Source organism: Coturnix japonica, chromosome 18, assembly GCF_054131305.1.
Source record: "Coturnix japonica strain WE chromosome 18, WE-NBRP24, whole genome shotgun sequence".
NCBI classification, from domain to species: domain Eukaryota; kingdom Metazoa; phylum Chordata; class Aves; order Galliformes; family Phasianidae; genus Coturnix; species Coturnix japonica.
In genome coordinates this window covers 3,696,118-3,710,129 of record NC_140680.1, presented here as the reverse complement: position 1 = coordinate 3,710,129, position 14,012 = coordinate 3,696,118, and the positions used below count along the sequence as shown (strand labels likewise).

At 56.5% G+C, this 14,012-nt stretch overlaps 2 protein-coding genes across 7 annotated transcripts in view; both read left to right on the top strand.

The window, feature by feature from the left end:
• Positions 1-1,318: 1,318 nt before the first annotated feature.
• LOC107320151 (zinc-binding protein A33-like) lies at positions 1,319-10,068 on the top strand. 3 transcript variants are annotated; one of them, XR_014935414.1, is made up of 6 exons: positions 1,319-4,856; positions 5,217-5,312; positions 6,856-7,089; positions 7,481-7,500; positions 8,208-8,360; positions 8,453-10,068. XR_014935414.1 is itself a non-coding variant. In XM_015875741.3 (6 exons), the coding sequence occupies exons 1-6, from the start codon at positions 4,584-4,586 to the stop codon at positions 8,995-8,997; spliced, it is 1,284 nt and encodes a 427-aa protein (XP_015731227.2). In that variant the 5' UTR covers positions 1,319-4,583; the 3' UTR covers positions 8,998-10,068. The 3 variants fall into 3 exon arrangements, 1 of the variants encoding a protein (XP_015731227.2); XR_014935413.1 differs by having other exon boundaries at positions 8,205-8,360; XM_015875741.3 differs by having other exon boundaries at positions 8,245-8,360.
• A 1,685-nt stretch (positions 10,069-11,753) lies between these two features.
• The window catches only part of FLT4 (fms related receptor tyrosine kinase 4), a 45,632-nt gene continuing 43,373 nt past the window's right edge, over positions 11,754-14,012 (top strand). For all 4 annotated transcript variants that reach the window (XM_085518747.1, XM_085518745.1, XM_085518746.1 and 1 more), the window contains exon 1: positions 11,754-11,978. In XM_085518747.1, coding sequence (XP_085374873.1) covers positions 11,921-11,978 — 58 coding nt within the window. In that variant the 5' untranslated portion in view covers positions 11,754-11,920. The remainder of the gene's footprint in view (positions 11,979-14,012) is intronic.

Here is a 14,012-nt window from a genome sequence, read left to right as displayed (position 1 = left end):
GCTCCCCTGCATGGCCCTGAAGCTCCATAACCACAAGCACAGGTGCTGGGACTGATGCCTGCACTGCTCCAGCCTTGTGGCCTGGGGGTTTGTACACATGGGTGTCCCAGGAGCCTCCTGTTCTTTTGAGCACACTGAGATTGCTCAAACCATCACTGCAGCCCAAAAGCCTTTCCCAGCAGCTACAGGCTTTGATTAGGGAAAAGCGAGTCCGCTCACATGCTCATTTGAGAACGTTGTGCTCCAGGGAGTGAAAACGATGTCAAAAAGCCGAGAAATAGGGCAGAGGAGAGGGATGCTTTTCATCGGCCCACGATGTGCCATGTCTCTGTGAGCAAGCAGGTCCTCACTCTGCACACCTTGCAGCCAGCTGCACTCTGTAGCTCCTCTGCTGTCATGAAAAGCACATTATCTGATCGCTCCTGGGGAGAAATTGCTGAGAAATCTGTTACCAAGGCTTCCAGATGCTCCAGTTCAACCCGCTTCATCTGGAGCTGCAACGCTGACATACTTAAAAAGGCAGCTTTTCATTTCTCAAGCATCTGTTTAATCCCACCTGCACGTAACCAAAATATTTCCACTGCTCCTTCCTGTGGTGTCAAGCCTGTGTTTGCCGAACAGCCTCAGAAGCAGCAGCAGGTTGTGGTTACACAAAATCCACTTTTCCATTTGAGCCCCCGAGTTCACGGATGCAGAGGATTTGGGAATCTGCGATGCATTTGGGAACAAAATTAGCCACAAAGCTGCTCAGAGGTGGGAGGGAGGATAGAAAGCTGTCTGCGCTCTCTCTGAATTGAAAAGCAGGTTCTCGTTTTGTAACTGCTTTTTGTCCCCATCTGAATACCTCTGGAAGTAGTTTAGGAGTGGCAGTGGGGATAAGGTGTTGCTGAAATAGTGGAGCGACCTGCTGCAGTGATGCACCAACCTGCCCTGTGCTGGGGCAGGAAGGGATGGGGGCACTGCAGGCATAACCAGGATGAGGGTCAGGGAGCCAGGGATGAGGAGAACATGCGGAAAGCAATTGATGGGGTTTGTGCCCTAAGGAAGAAACAGTGCTTCAGCTCCTGGGAGCACACAGACAGGGCTCACAGGGCTGACACTGAAGAGGGTCTTCACCCATTCCCAGCTCATGTGCAGGCAGAAAAGTGGGATACTGAGTAGCCCCGCTGTGCCTTCAGCTGCTGTTTCTGCAAGTCACTGCGCTCAGAGCTCGCCTCATTTATTAGAGGGATGTTGCTTGTTGTTTGTGTACCGAGCCAGCTAGAAAACAGCTTCTGCAGAAGAGGATAATTGCAGTCAGATAAGCTCTTCAGAGCCGGGATTGCAAAAATATGATACATTGTACACAAGCTGTCCTCCAGATAAACCAGAAATCTGGCTGAGTTCTGGGGTGGGAGTGTGATTCCTGGCCCACAGCGGACTCCTTGCCCAACTTTGGGCAACCACTGCGTGACACCCAGCTCCCTGCTGAGACCAGAGGTGACAGCAGTGGGTGATGTGCACCAGGGGACTGGGTGTCTGTGGGAACAGCAGGGGCAGCCCTGCTGGGACAGCCCTGAAGTGCTCCTTCTGTCTGTGGGATTTCTTTCCTACTGGTTGATATCACTCCATGTCACATGTGCTGCTGCCAGGGGCTCGCCCGCCCAGGCTGGATGCTGCTCCTTCTACACGACCCCAATGAAGTCACAGATTTGCAGCAAGCCTTTCGCTCCCAAATGACAAACCATGTCATGTGTGTTGGATGGGCTGGTGGCAAGACTGAAGGCTTTGGATCTTGTGTGCATCTCTCCTGCTCCTTTGGGGACCCCACTGAGGTGAGAACGGGACCCTGGCAAGAAGGGCAGATCCAGCATTTGGCCAGGACTCCTCTTGGCTCCGTGCCCCCAGAAACGTGACTCACAAGTCTGGCCCCGCAGGATGGGGCTGACACTGAGCCCCCCCGGGGAACATTGGTGTCCCCAGGGCAGGAGCGGAGCACGCACAGGCTGTTCTAGAGTGCACAAAGCCATATAAAGGCAGAGCTCTGCGTTTGTCCTCCTTTCAGCTCTTCCAGGCGATGAAAAGGACAGCTCACAGCCCTAATTAGCTGGGACATGCTAATACTGCTGAGCTTCCCTGGCCAGCACACTTGGCACGAGCAGCGTGGGACAGCTTCCAAACAGCCGCTCAGGGGAGCGCGTGCCTGCAATTCATTATGAGCTGAGCAGCGTTTCCTTTGCCTGCACTGAGGAGTTCAGAACTGACACCAGAGATCTGGAGCCTGCAAATCTGTTTGGAAACCCATTTGGGGGTGGGGAGGGAGGAAGTGCTTTAGAGGGGTGCCCAGGGTGCTCCCTGGGCTTTAGAGGTACTTCAGGGGCACGGGAACATTGGGCTTTGCACTTCCAGTCACTGCAGCCTGTAGCTGCAGCTTCCCATGGGGAAAACATTACAGTTTTGGGGTGACATTTGCTCTGGGCAAGAGACATACAGCCTTCTGGGACATCATTTGTGACACCATTTGCAGAGTCAGCCCTGGTGGTGGGAGAGAAGGGAGAGCTCTGCAGGGTACCCAAGGCAGAACGCTGGCTTATTCCCCTGGAAGAGGAACCTGCACTGCTCCTGTTGTGCATACATCCACTGGTGAACCTTGAGTGGGTAGCAAAGGGCTCCAAGATAGATCAATTCCTCCCCATGGTAAGATCATGATGGGAGCATCCCAAAGGTGAAAGCCTGCCCTGAGCTCAGCTTCAGCCAGGCTGCCTTTGTGGCACCTGCATCTTTCTGAGATAGCAAAACCAAGGGGAACACTTGAGTCCAATCACTCATGCTTTGCATGCAATGCTGCACTCAGAGGTCTTCTTCTCATGTGGTCTTCTACTGAACAATCCCTTGGATTACGAGGATTGCATGACAGTAAATGAGTTCCCTCCATCTCCGCTGAATGGTCTGAAGATTTTCATATATGACATCTGGGGATGCTGTGCAGACCTGGGCTCTGTGATCCTCCTTAATGAGAGCAATGATGGAGCAAACAGCCTGGAACCAGCCAGGGAAAGGCCACGTGGGGCTGTGCTGTGACTGCAGGGCTGAGCTCACAGCTGCTGTGTGCTGGCCATGGAATATGGATGATAACCCATAAAGCACTTGAGCACCTTGAGCAGCCAAGCCTGTCCGGCCAATTTTGCAAGGTGAGCTCAGGATGACCTTCCCCTCATCCCTGAGGTCAGAAACACTAAAAACAGCAGGGGAACATTAAAGAGCATCACCTGGGGGCCAGGCACGGGGCTGGCTGAAGGGCTCAGGCACAGTGCATGGCAGGGAGGGAAAGCTGCTTTGTGCTGTGTGTGGAACATCAGAGGGCTTTCATGCACAGCTCAGGATAAACAGGCAAACAAGAAATGCTAATATTTGCAGAATCTCCTGGTGGATGGCGCCTAGGTGCAGGGAGCTGCAGGGCAGGGGTGGAATGCAGGCATGGGGAATGTCACATCGTGGTGTGGCAGAGCGCCTGGCAGCCCGGAGGGGTGGTTTACATGGGGCTGGGCTGGGGAGTTCAGCAGCCACGTGGATCTGACCCTTAGAAATGAGTTCTTTGAGCATCCCTGGGGAAAACATCATGAGGCAGCACTCGCGATGCAGGACCTGCTTCCCACATGCCGTCAGCAGTGTGCTGTGTGCTCAGCTCTCCCACAGTTCCACAGTGCAGAGTGTGCAGCATAAGATAGATTGGTCCACACTGACCCCAAGCCAGATGGTCCTGGACACAGGTGGGACGAAATGACACCGACATTTCTTCCATGCCATGATTGGGATGGTTTGAGCATCCACAGTGTGGGTTCTGCTTGGGGCCATGGGGCAGCTGCAGTGCACACAGCTCTGGTCTTGGCATCATTTGGGTGGTGGATAGTCATGCAATGGTGGATGCCCCATCCCTGGGGACATTCAGTATTGGGCTGGACTGAGCTCTGAGCACACAGCGGAGCTGTGGGTGACTCTGTTCATTGCAGGGCAGTTGGATGGACAGCCTTTAAGGGTCCCTTCCAACCCAACTATTCTGTGATTTGGGTCTGGGAAGAAAAAACATTGGCAAATAACGTCCCACCATTGGGCACCCTTATCCTCCAGCTCTTTATCCAAAGATATCTTATCTCCGAGCATTGCTTCATTTCCTGCTTGCTTTTCCATCCGAGCCCTTTAAATCATGTCCCTGCAGCTGAGGTCACACCGTGTTCATTATGGGGCTGTTACCTCCCTTCACCTCCTCTCTCTCCTCTCTCTATTCCCATCCTGCTGGCTGTTCTCTGCCCCATGTGCCATAACGCAGCTCCGCCGCCGGCCCGTCCCGCTCCCACGTCACCGCATCACATGCCGGAGCCCGGCCCCATTCCGGGGCTCAGCTCCCAACCAATGAATGGCGGGGCGGGCTGAGCGTTCGCACGGTGATCGGTCAAACCGGACGTCAATCCACGCGGGGCCGAGGACTCAAAGTTGGGCCGGGTCGGTTCGTGGGGTCCGGAGGAGCTTTTAGGGCTCAGGTTGCTTTGCCCGGCTTCTGCCGTAGAGGAAGGAAGGAAGAAGAGGGGCCTTGTAGGGCGGCAGCGATGGCAGCGGTCGGCCGTGAGCACAGCCTGCGGGAGGAGCTGACCTGTGCCATCTGCCACGAGCTGTTCGAGCAGCCCGTGATGCTGGACTGCATGCACCACTACTGCAGGGCCTGCATCCAGCGCTACTGGCACAGCACGCCCCGCGTCGCGTCGTGCCCGCAGTGCCGCCGTGAGTTCCCCCGGCCCACGTTCCGCACACACCATCTGCTGGCCGGGCTGGTGGACAAGGTGCGGCTGTGCGGCTCCCGGGAGCACCGCCACCACGTGCAGGTGAGCGCCGGGGGGAGGAGGGGATGTGTGCAACCCCCCTGCACTGAGCAGAGACACCATCAGTGCTCTGAGCCCCTCCATCCTGACCCTGTGTTTCTGCAGGGATGGGGCAGCACCACCTCTGTGAGCAACCTGTGCCATTGCATCACCGCCCTTACCATATCACCCTTCTTTATAACCCGTCTAAAGCGCCCATTTGATACAACTTCCTCTTGTCCTGTCACAACAGGCATTGCTAAAGTCTGTCCCCTAAGGGAAATCCAGTTGTGTCCTCCCTCCGATGCTGGCCTTGAGTTGCTTTGCTCTTGAGTTGCAGCAAGGAAATGAAATGGGATTATCTTCTTTTCCTCCTTCCCGCAGAAGCGCCTGGAAGAAGCTTTACAAGCTCATCAGAAGGAGATGGAGAAGTTCTTGCAGCAGAAGCGTGCAGTGCAGGGAGATATCTGCAGCCTGACTGTAAGTGCCTGAGCCAGCTCTGCTCGTGTGCCCTACTGGGTGGTGCTGGGTTGCTGTAGCAGTTGCACAGATATTTGGCCAGTGGCTGAGATGCCTTTCCAGAAGGGAAAGCGACCATCTGTAATCCCAGTACTGGTAAAGACAGAGTGAACAAGGAGCAAAGCCCATAGAAGCTTCTTCAATCTCATTGCCTTTTCTTACTCTGTTCAGCTGTCCTGTGCTTGAGCCAGCCCGGCTGCAAGTTGGTGGAGTAAAGTTTGAGGCTTGACAGGCATCCCTGCTCTGTTCTAAACCCTGGGTTAACATTCACGAAGGAGCTGTATGTCCATGTGTTGCCACTTGAGCAGCCCCTCTTCAATGAGCAGGATGATTCCTTGAAAAGGGTTCATTCTTGGAAGCTGTAGAAACCTCTTATGTGTCTGGAGGGCAGGCAGCGAAGCTGAAGGGGCTGGATCAGCAGCACCAGTGATGCTGCAGGGAGCAGTGGCCTTGCTACAAGGACTGTTTAGATTTACTGTGCAGCTCTGAGAGGATGTGATATGCCCGAGTGTTTCTCTAGTGTTTCTCTCCATGCTTGAGTGGTACCGGTCTGCCTGCTCGTCATTGATCTCTGAGACAAGTACAGCCACAGGCTGAGTAAGCTTCCTTGTTGAGTGGCATAGAAGTACTAAAAGACAAGAAAATAAAGGGTTTGAGAAGAGAACAAGTAGTTCAGAGGTACAATTAAACTGATGGTAGAAAATGTTCAGGCTCGAGTATGATCTGGTGTGTCAGCACAAGCATCTGCTAAAGCCAAAAGAGGCTGAGGTACCATGGTTGGCTGGTAAAGCTGGGGGCACACTCTGAGTGAGATCAGTATCATGGTGGTAGAAGGGGACGTGAGTTTTGGCAAACTCAGCTAGAAAATAACGAGGACTAAGATTGCTCTTAGAGATTAAAAGCTTAAAGAGGCAAGAAAACATCGTTGGCTGTATCTTGTAAAGGAAGGTAGTGAGAACACCACAATGTTGACTGGCCAATCAAACAGTTTAGAGTGGGGAAACACTCTGAGGAGATTGTAACAGGATTTTATCAGCCTTAACTACAGAGATTATTTGGCACAGCTTTCTCTAGTACAAACAGGGGCCCTCTGAAACTGAGGTGTTTGGAGGTAAATAGCAGCAAGTTACCAGTGTTAGGAACCTCTGTTTGGTGTCTGACATTGTGAAGTGAATCCAAACCTGGACCACGAAGCAGGCAGCTCCAGGAAAACAAAAGAGCTCCAGTATAAAATGTAAGTCAATTCCTGATGATGTGGGAGAGGGCTGTGAGCTTCCACCTGTGTGCAAGGATTTGTAGTTAAAACAACAGAACTATCAGTAGGGTTTGGCTATCCCTATGGCTGTATGCAGCCTCAGGAGTTGTCCATGTCTCCTTCTTCCAAAATGTTGTGGGTATGTCTGAAACTGATTTCTAGGGCTCCTAGAGTAGAGAAATGTACCCAGCCATCTCTCATCTGTCTGTGTTTTAACTGCCAGACTTATTACTGTTGTCTTCTGCTCAGAAAGCATCTGGGGAGCTGAACTTCAAGATCCGGGCACAGTTCACTCGCCTGCATCAGATCCTGGAGGAAGAGGAGAGAGCTGTGCTGGCACAGTTAGGCAAAGAGGAGGAGCAGGCGCTGGCACAGCTGCATGGGGATGTCCACCAGCTGGAAGAAGGAATGGCAGTGCTGCGGAGAGACATGGAGCGCTTAGAGCAGACCCTGAGCAACATGGATGAGGTGTCATTGTTGGAGGTGAGCGTGCTTGGCTGGCTCGGGCAGGAGGCAGAGGATTGTTTCTAGACACTAATGTGGTCCTAAATGACACACCAGGCTGTAGCTGGAAGTTGCTCTTGCTGCCATCCCTCTGGGTTGTCTTCCTGACTCCTTTGAGTCTGGAGTTTTTAGCTACCAAGGGACACAATGATCCCTTGGATGTGATGGGTCTCGGAGCCCTTCCTCCTTCTGTCACCACAGTGAAGTCTCCCAGGCCTCAGAGCCCAGCCAGTTTTCCCCAGGGTGGAAGAGGTCCTGGTGGCTTTCTTTCCTCTGCTACGTGACAGCAGAAGTCAGGACAGGGGGTTTATTTGTGCAGCTGCGTGAATTACAGACAATGACTGCTAATTCTCTCTGGTCCTCACTGCAGGTGGAGAGCCTGGATATCAGGTACGTGTCTGGCATGAAAGAAGCTGATTTCTCTGCTTATCTCTGTCTCTGCCTGGGACCATGTGAGGGAGGGCTCTTATCTTGACTTTTTGAAAGCACTGCAAGCCGCTCAGCAGACAACTGGTGCTGTGCCAGGTGGGGGCTGGTCCCCAGCACACACTAGATGCTCTCCCTGGGGAACGTGCGTGCTGAGACAGCTTGACTGGAGAGGAGTGTGCAGGAGATAGGCTGCTTGCAGAGTGCAAGAGCTGTGCATGCTACAAATGGGAGCGGGGCAGCACTGCAGGCTTCATTTGATTGCTTTGACTTCTCTGTGCTCTCTCGCAGCTTCTCATGGCTCAAGGGTCTGCAAAACTGATGCTGAAGGGCAAGTTTGAGCAGTGAGAGTAGCTGAGGGTAGTGCTTCCTGGACCAGTGCTGCTATGGAGAAGCACATCCCAATCCGTTCTCTGCCTGGGGATGCGGCCTGGCCTGTGTACGGGTGTGGGTGTGCTGGGTGGTAGCTATTGTGGGTCAGTAATGTGCAGGCAGCATTGCTGGTTCCAGCTCTGTCCACTCAGTCCATCACAGTTCTACTCTTGAGCTGTGTGCTGTGTCAGGGGTAGTAAGTCACAGGTACAGAAATCTGTGTTTAGTCCTCACCAAATCTGTTGTGCACAATGATCTGCTGCACTCCTGAGTGTTGTTCTTGTGCACTTTGCCAGCAGCTCAGCATTAGGACTGACCACCACTCTCTCTGCCCAGGCCCTCAGTGAGTGTCAAGCCTTTGCCTGCCTTTGACCTGCAGCACTACCGGGACAGCCATGGTGGCCCTTTGCAGTACATCTTTTGGAGGCAGATGCTGCAGTCCATCTGCCCTGGTGAGTGGATGGGTGTGAGGGATGGATGGGCTGGAGATGTTCTGCAAGGAGAAACGTGTAACCCATAAACTCTGTCCTTGGTTTCTCCACAGTTCCAGCCTCACTCACCTTTGATCCTGAGTCAGCCCACCCCAACCTGGTCTTCTCCAGAGACCTGACAGCAGTGACAGAGCGGGAGAGAGCCCAGCCCGTCCCCAGGAGCCCCCGGCGCTTCCAGCAGTGTGTCAACGTCATGGCCTCACGCACCTTTGACTGCGGCCAGCATTACTGGGAGGTGTGGGTGGGCAGCAAAACCAAGTGGGACCTGGGGGTGGCTGCTGAGGCTGTGAACCGGGCAGCGAAGGTGAAGCTGTGCCCAGAGAATGGCTACTGGACGCTTCGCCTGAGGAACAAGACGGAATACTGGGCCACTGCCACCCCCTGGGTGCGCCTGTTTCCCAAGCAGCCCCCCCGCAAAGTGGGGGTCTTTCTAGACTGCCAGGAGGGCACTGTGGCCTTCTTTGATGCCCAGGACATGTCCCATCTTTTCACCTTCCACGAGGTCTCAGCAGAGAGATACTGCCCCTTCTTCAGCACCTGCTTCAGTGATGGCAGGGACAACGTGGAGCCCATGCGCATCTGCCACCTGGCTCTGTGAGCACTGGAGGGAGTGGGGTGCTGTGCCCCTGCAGCATCATCAGAAACTCCCCTCAGTGTAGAACCGGGGCTGCCTGCCCTTCCCTGCCTCCGCTCCTGTGTTTTAAGTGAGCAGTGGGAAAGAAATGCGTTTGCTGTGCTGTTTAAGAGCTGTTAACCAGGTGCTGTCTGCCGGCAGCAGAGGGAGCTCTGTGCACGGCGCAGGGCCGGCACAGCTCCACTCTGCTTGGCCAACGTTAAAGCTTGTTAGATGGGCTCCTGTGTCTGTACCTGCTCCTGGGTTGGAGGCTGTGGGGTTCAGCCAGACTGGACTGTGGCACAGCCTGGGCCATGAGCTTCCAGAGCGGGATGCCCAGCAGATTGGGCTGCTGTGATTTTTAAGCCTGGCATGTGTGGAGTTGTGTGCATCCCTCTGAAGGGTCAAAGCAGAGATGAAGTGCAGCCCAAGGTGCTGGCTGGAGCCTGTGAATTCCTCCTTGGTGTGGTTCATCTTTCTGTGCCCATGCAGAACAGAACCCAGGTACTTGCAGTGTACGCTGCCAAAGCCTTTTGCCTCTCTGAACTGCCTAAAGCCACAGGAGAAGTGGCAGCTGTCCCTGTTGTGGCAGTGGAGCTGGCAGGCAATGAGTACAGCAGGGAGGAGGAGGCATCCAGTGCTGCTGCTGCCCGTGCTTCTTGTGGGTAGCTGTGGCTGCACGAGCTGTGAGCAGCTCCCGGCAGCGTGTGCCGTATCTGCCACCTCCTACACCTCCCTCTTGCCAAAAGCAGAGCTGGTGAGCAGCAAAACCTGCTTGTCCCAACTGCCTGTGCTGAGCAGCCTCCTGAGGTATCGTGCACTCTTCCCCATGCTGTGCTGCATGCAGGAACCACAGCATGCTGCTCACTGATAGAACTGTGTTTTGGGATGTAATGTTCTTGCCTAGTCCTGCAAGGAGGGGAAAGCCTCTCCCCTCCCCAGAACATGGGTGGTGTGCTCCTATGAGCCTCAACCCTGCATGTGAATACTGTCTGCCTCTGAATGCTATCTCAGAAATGCATTTTGCTAATAAACCATACCACTGTGGAGCAAAGATACCAGACTCTGTATGAAAGCTGTGACCTTTACAACCTGGCCCTGTGTTTGGGTATGAGGAGCTGGGGATGGGGACAGCCCTACGTAAGCTGAGGAGTAGCATCCATCTCTGGTCCAGCAACCAGCTGCCTTTTCCTTGGGGGTTACCTTGTTGTGTCCCCAGGTGTCTCGGGGTCACCTTGGTGTGGTGTTTGCGTGGCTGTGCCTTGGGCTGATCAGAGCCTGGCAGCTCTTGCTGTGACTGCGTCTCTATCCCACTGCTTTGGGGAAGGTTTTGCTCCCTTGGGCGCCCATCCCCGCGTGCAGGAGGGAGGCGAGCTGGTAAAATCGGATCTTTTTGTTTCCCAGGGTGGCAACAATGGAAAGGTCCCACCAGTCTCGCAGTCACCGGGTGTTTGTGATGGAAAATTCCCCGTCGCGGTGGGACGAGCCCTCCCCGTGTCCTGCCGTTAGGCGGCAGCGCGGATGGGCCGCTCAGTGCAGCGCCGTGTCTGGGCTGCAGGGTGGAGGGGCGGGAGCCAAACTCGGTTGTATCTGGGGTACCGGAGGATTCCATGCAGCCCCTGTCGCACCCTCTGCTCTTCCTTCTCTGAAAGAGCAGCGCTGCGCTGGCACAGGGTGTCCAGGGAGGTGGGAATTCGCTGCCCCTGGAGGTCTGCAGGAACCGTGGGGATGTGGCACTGAGGGACGTGGTCGGTGGGGATGGGTTGGGGTTGGGGACCTTCGAGGTATCCCCGACCTTAACGATTCGGTGATTCTATGATCCAGCTCTCCCAGGGTTAAAGACTCCATCAACGGGCCGAGGGTGCTGGGATAAAAGAACGGCTGTGGTTGGGTTCCCTCTGACAGCTCCAGGGAAGGGACGGGGTGATTTCTTCCCCAGGTTTGGCAGCGACAGCAGCTGAGCACACAAGAGGTTTTCATGCCTGTTAGAAGCCACGAGCACATGGTTCTTATTCAAGATCTTATTCTCTATTTGGTGTCTGCAAGCGTGCATAACTAACAACCCCGTGGGGCGCAGCGTGGGGCTGTGTTTATTTATCCATTCGGTGCTTGGTGGGCACGTGAGCAGGAGGCCAGGGCTGCTATGTGCTCCTGGAGCTCCAGCATCGCCTCCATGTCCACAGCCATGTTGTGCCACCGCCAGAGCCCTGCTGGCATCCCACTGCTGTGCCCCGGGGTGTGCAAGATGAGTTTGGGAAAAGGAGCAAAAGGAGAGGAGTGTGTGGGATACATGGAGCATCGCGGGGTGCACGGCCAGCAGGAGGGTTTGTTGTATGCCCTTAGGGAGGTGTGTGGGTGCTGAGAGCAGCGCAGCTGCTGCTGGTGCGTGTGGATGGCCAGCAGGAGGGTGGTCCGTAATCCCTAAAGGAACAGCTGTGTGTGTGTGTGTGTGTGTGTGTGCACACAGGTGTGTCCTCGGGGAGGGGGGTGTGCAGGACCGCACGTGCACAGGCGTGAGCTTCCATGGAGCGCACAGACACGCGTGCAGATGGGAGCTGCGAGCATCCACTCGCAAGGTGCGCAGCCCGGGGCTGGGAGGCACACTCGGGGCGATGCCTACAGGGGCGACGCCCACAGCCGCGACCCCCCGCCGCTGCCCGGAGCCGCAGGTGCAGCCCCCACCCCCCTAACCCCCCATCCCCGCTGCCCGCCCCGTCCCGCCCCGCCCCGCCCCGTACCCGCCCGGCGCCCCGCGGGGTTCGGCGGAGGGCGGCGGGCGGCCCGAGGAAAAGGAAGCGGCCCCGGTGCTCCCTCCCCGCCCGCCGCCGCGCGTCGCCGCAGCTGGGGAGCGCCGGGAGCAGAGCTCGGGCGCGGGGCGCTCCGCACCGAATAGTCCGCAGCCCCGGAGATGAAGAGAGTTTGCACGCTGCCCCTCTGGCTGTGGCTCGGCATTGTCTCGGAGGCAGGTGAGCCGTGCGGGACGCGCTGCGGGGCTGCCCCGGGCACCTGCGGCGGGGTGACGGGTGCGGCTGCCCCGACGGGGCCCTTCCGAGGGTGTCCCGTGGAGATACAGGGAGCTGCTGCTTATGGGGTTGTTCCACTCCCCGCACCGTCCCGCAGTTCCCAGCCCCGATGGGACGCACCTCGACTGTCCCCGACGGCCGTGACGCCGTGCCGGGATCGCGGGTGTGCGCGGTGCGAGTGGGGGAAACGTCCTCGGCGTGTTACGGTGGGGATTCCTTTGCGGCTGCAGGGCGACCCGCGCTCCGCTCCGTTATTGTTCGTAGGCAGAGGCACCGGTCCGAGCGTCGGGCGTTGTGCTGGGAGCAGGGCAGGGGGAGCGGGTCCGTGCGCCGCTCTGCCCGCTGCCGACCCTCCTCGCGGTGGTCGCTGTGACCCACCCAGGGGACTTAGACACCGCAGGGCGGAGGGTTGGTGGGAGGCTGAGTGCGGCGAGTTGAACCCGCGGCTGCGGCGTGGGGCAGGTGGATGCGGCTCCTTTCTGAGCGCGGGGTGCGGACCGACGGGGCATCGCCAGGGATGGGGCAGCACAGCCCCGGGAAGCTGGTGTGAGTCGAACGCTACAGATGGAAGCGAGACCAGTGGGAAGTTTGTTACACGGGAGGAAAGGGGGGAAACAAATTCGGGGCTTCAACTGGAATTTTTGTCGCCTTCGGCTCAGTGACTCACTGTCGGCGGCAGCTCTGGCTCACCGGGAGGGCTGTGGGTCTGGGTGTGGTGGTGCAGAGCGGACTATGGGCAGCACCGCTGCAGTTGGCGCTGCCAGCACGTCGTGCCCACAGTGATATGGAGGCTCCGGTTCCACAAAGGGACCTGCTGCGGGTGGCACAGCTGCTCACAGCTCTCTTTAATGGGCTGCAAAGCAGCGCACGGCTGTGCCACGTCCCTCCGTCTCCCTGAGGTGCCGGGAGTGGTGCGGGGCTCTGTGTGGGTCTCACCCAGGGCTGCACGCTGCTCTGGAGTTCTGCTGTGCTGCCTGATGAGTGCAGCGCAGAAGGGTGATGTGGAGCTCAAGCAGGGGACCGTACCCTTCTGACAGTCATAGAATGGCATGGGTTGGAAGGGACCTTAAAGATCATCTGCTTTATCTGCCTTCCATCCTGCTTTAGCTAAAATCAATTTTTCATTGCTTCCAACTCAGAAATGGGGATGTGAATGTGAGATTGTTCCATGTGTGTATGGTGCAATAGTTCAGTTTGGGACCATGGAGAGCCTGTCCTGGTGCTGCACCCCATTACCCTGCTCGGTGGGAGGAGGTGGACTCTCACCATGCTCCAGCTGCACAGTGACCCCAGGATGGAGCATCCCAGGGTCAACCTCCATGCACAGCAGTGGGATTGCTCACACCCTGCCCTACTCCTGCAGTGTGACCCCATGGTGTGCAGGAAGGGCCCATGCTTGTATAGGATGTGAGCCGATGGTGCTGGCAGCTGCTGCTGCCCTCCTCGGAGCACACAGACCTCCCGGCCGGGTGCACGGCCAGCCCCTGCCAGCAGCAACGTTTATGCTCACAAATGTGATTTGGAGCAGTTGCTTTATGGCAAGCAATAAACATGGGTCATTTCAGCAACACCCCTTCATACGAAAACCTGGAAGTGTGCAGCAAGCCCTGCTCTGGTTCAGCCCATTTGCTTGGTGGTGAAGCAGAGCAAGGGCTGGGACAGCAGTGCTGGGGAGGGGGCAGTCGTTGCCTCTTGCTTAAGGGAAAACCCGAGGAGAATGAGGTGCTCTCCCTGCCCTGGGGTTTGGCTTTGGCATGCCAGCCTGCAGCTCGCTGCCCGTGCAATGCTGCTGCAGGGAGATTGGTGGCTGAGCTCAGTCTGACGTTTGGTTGAGATGGGGGCACACCCCTGGCACCACAATGACCCCAACCAGGAGGGGCCCACCCAGCCTCCATGCTGCCCCTCGGTTCCACATGAGATCCCAGTCCCCAGGGGGATCTCAGCCCCGTAGTATTTTCCATGGCAGGCGTGGGAAGG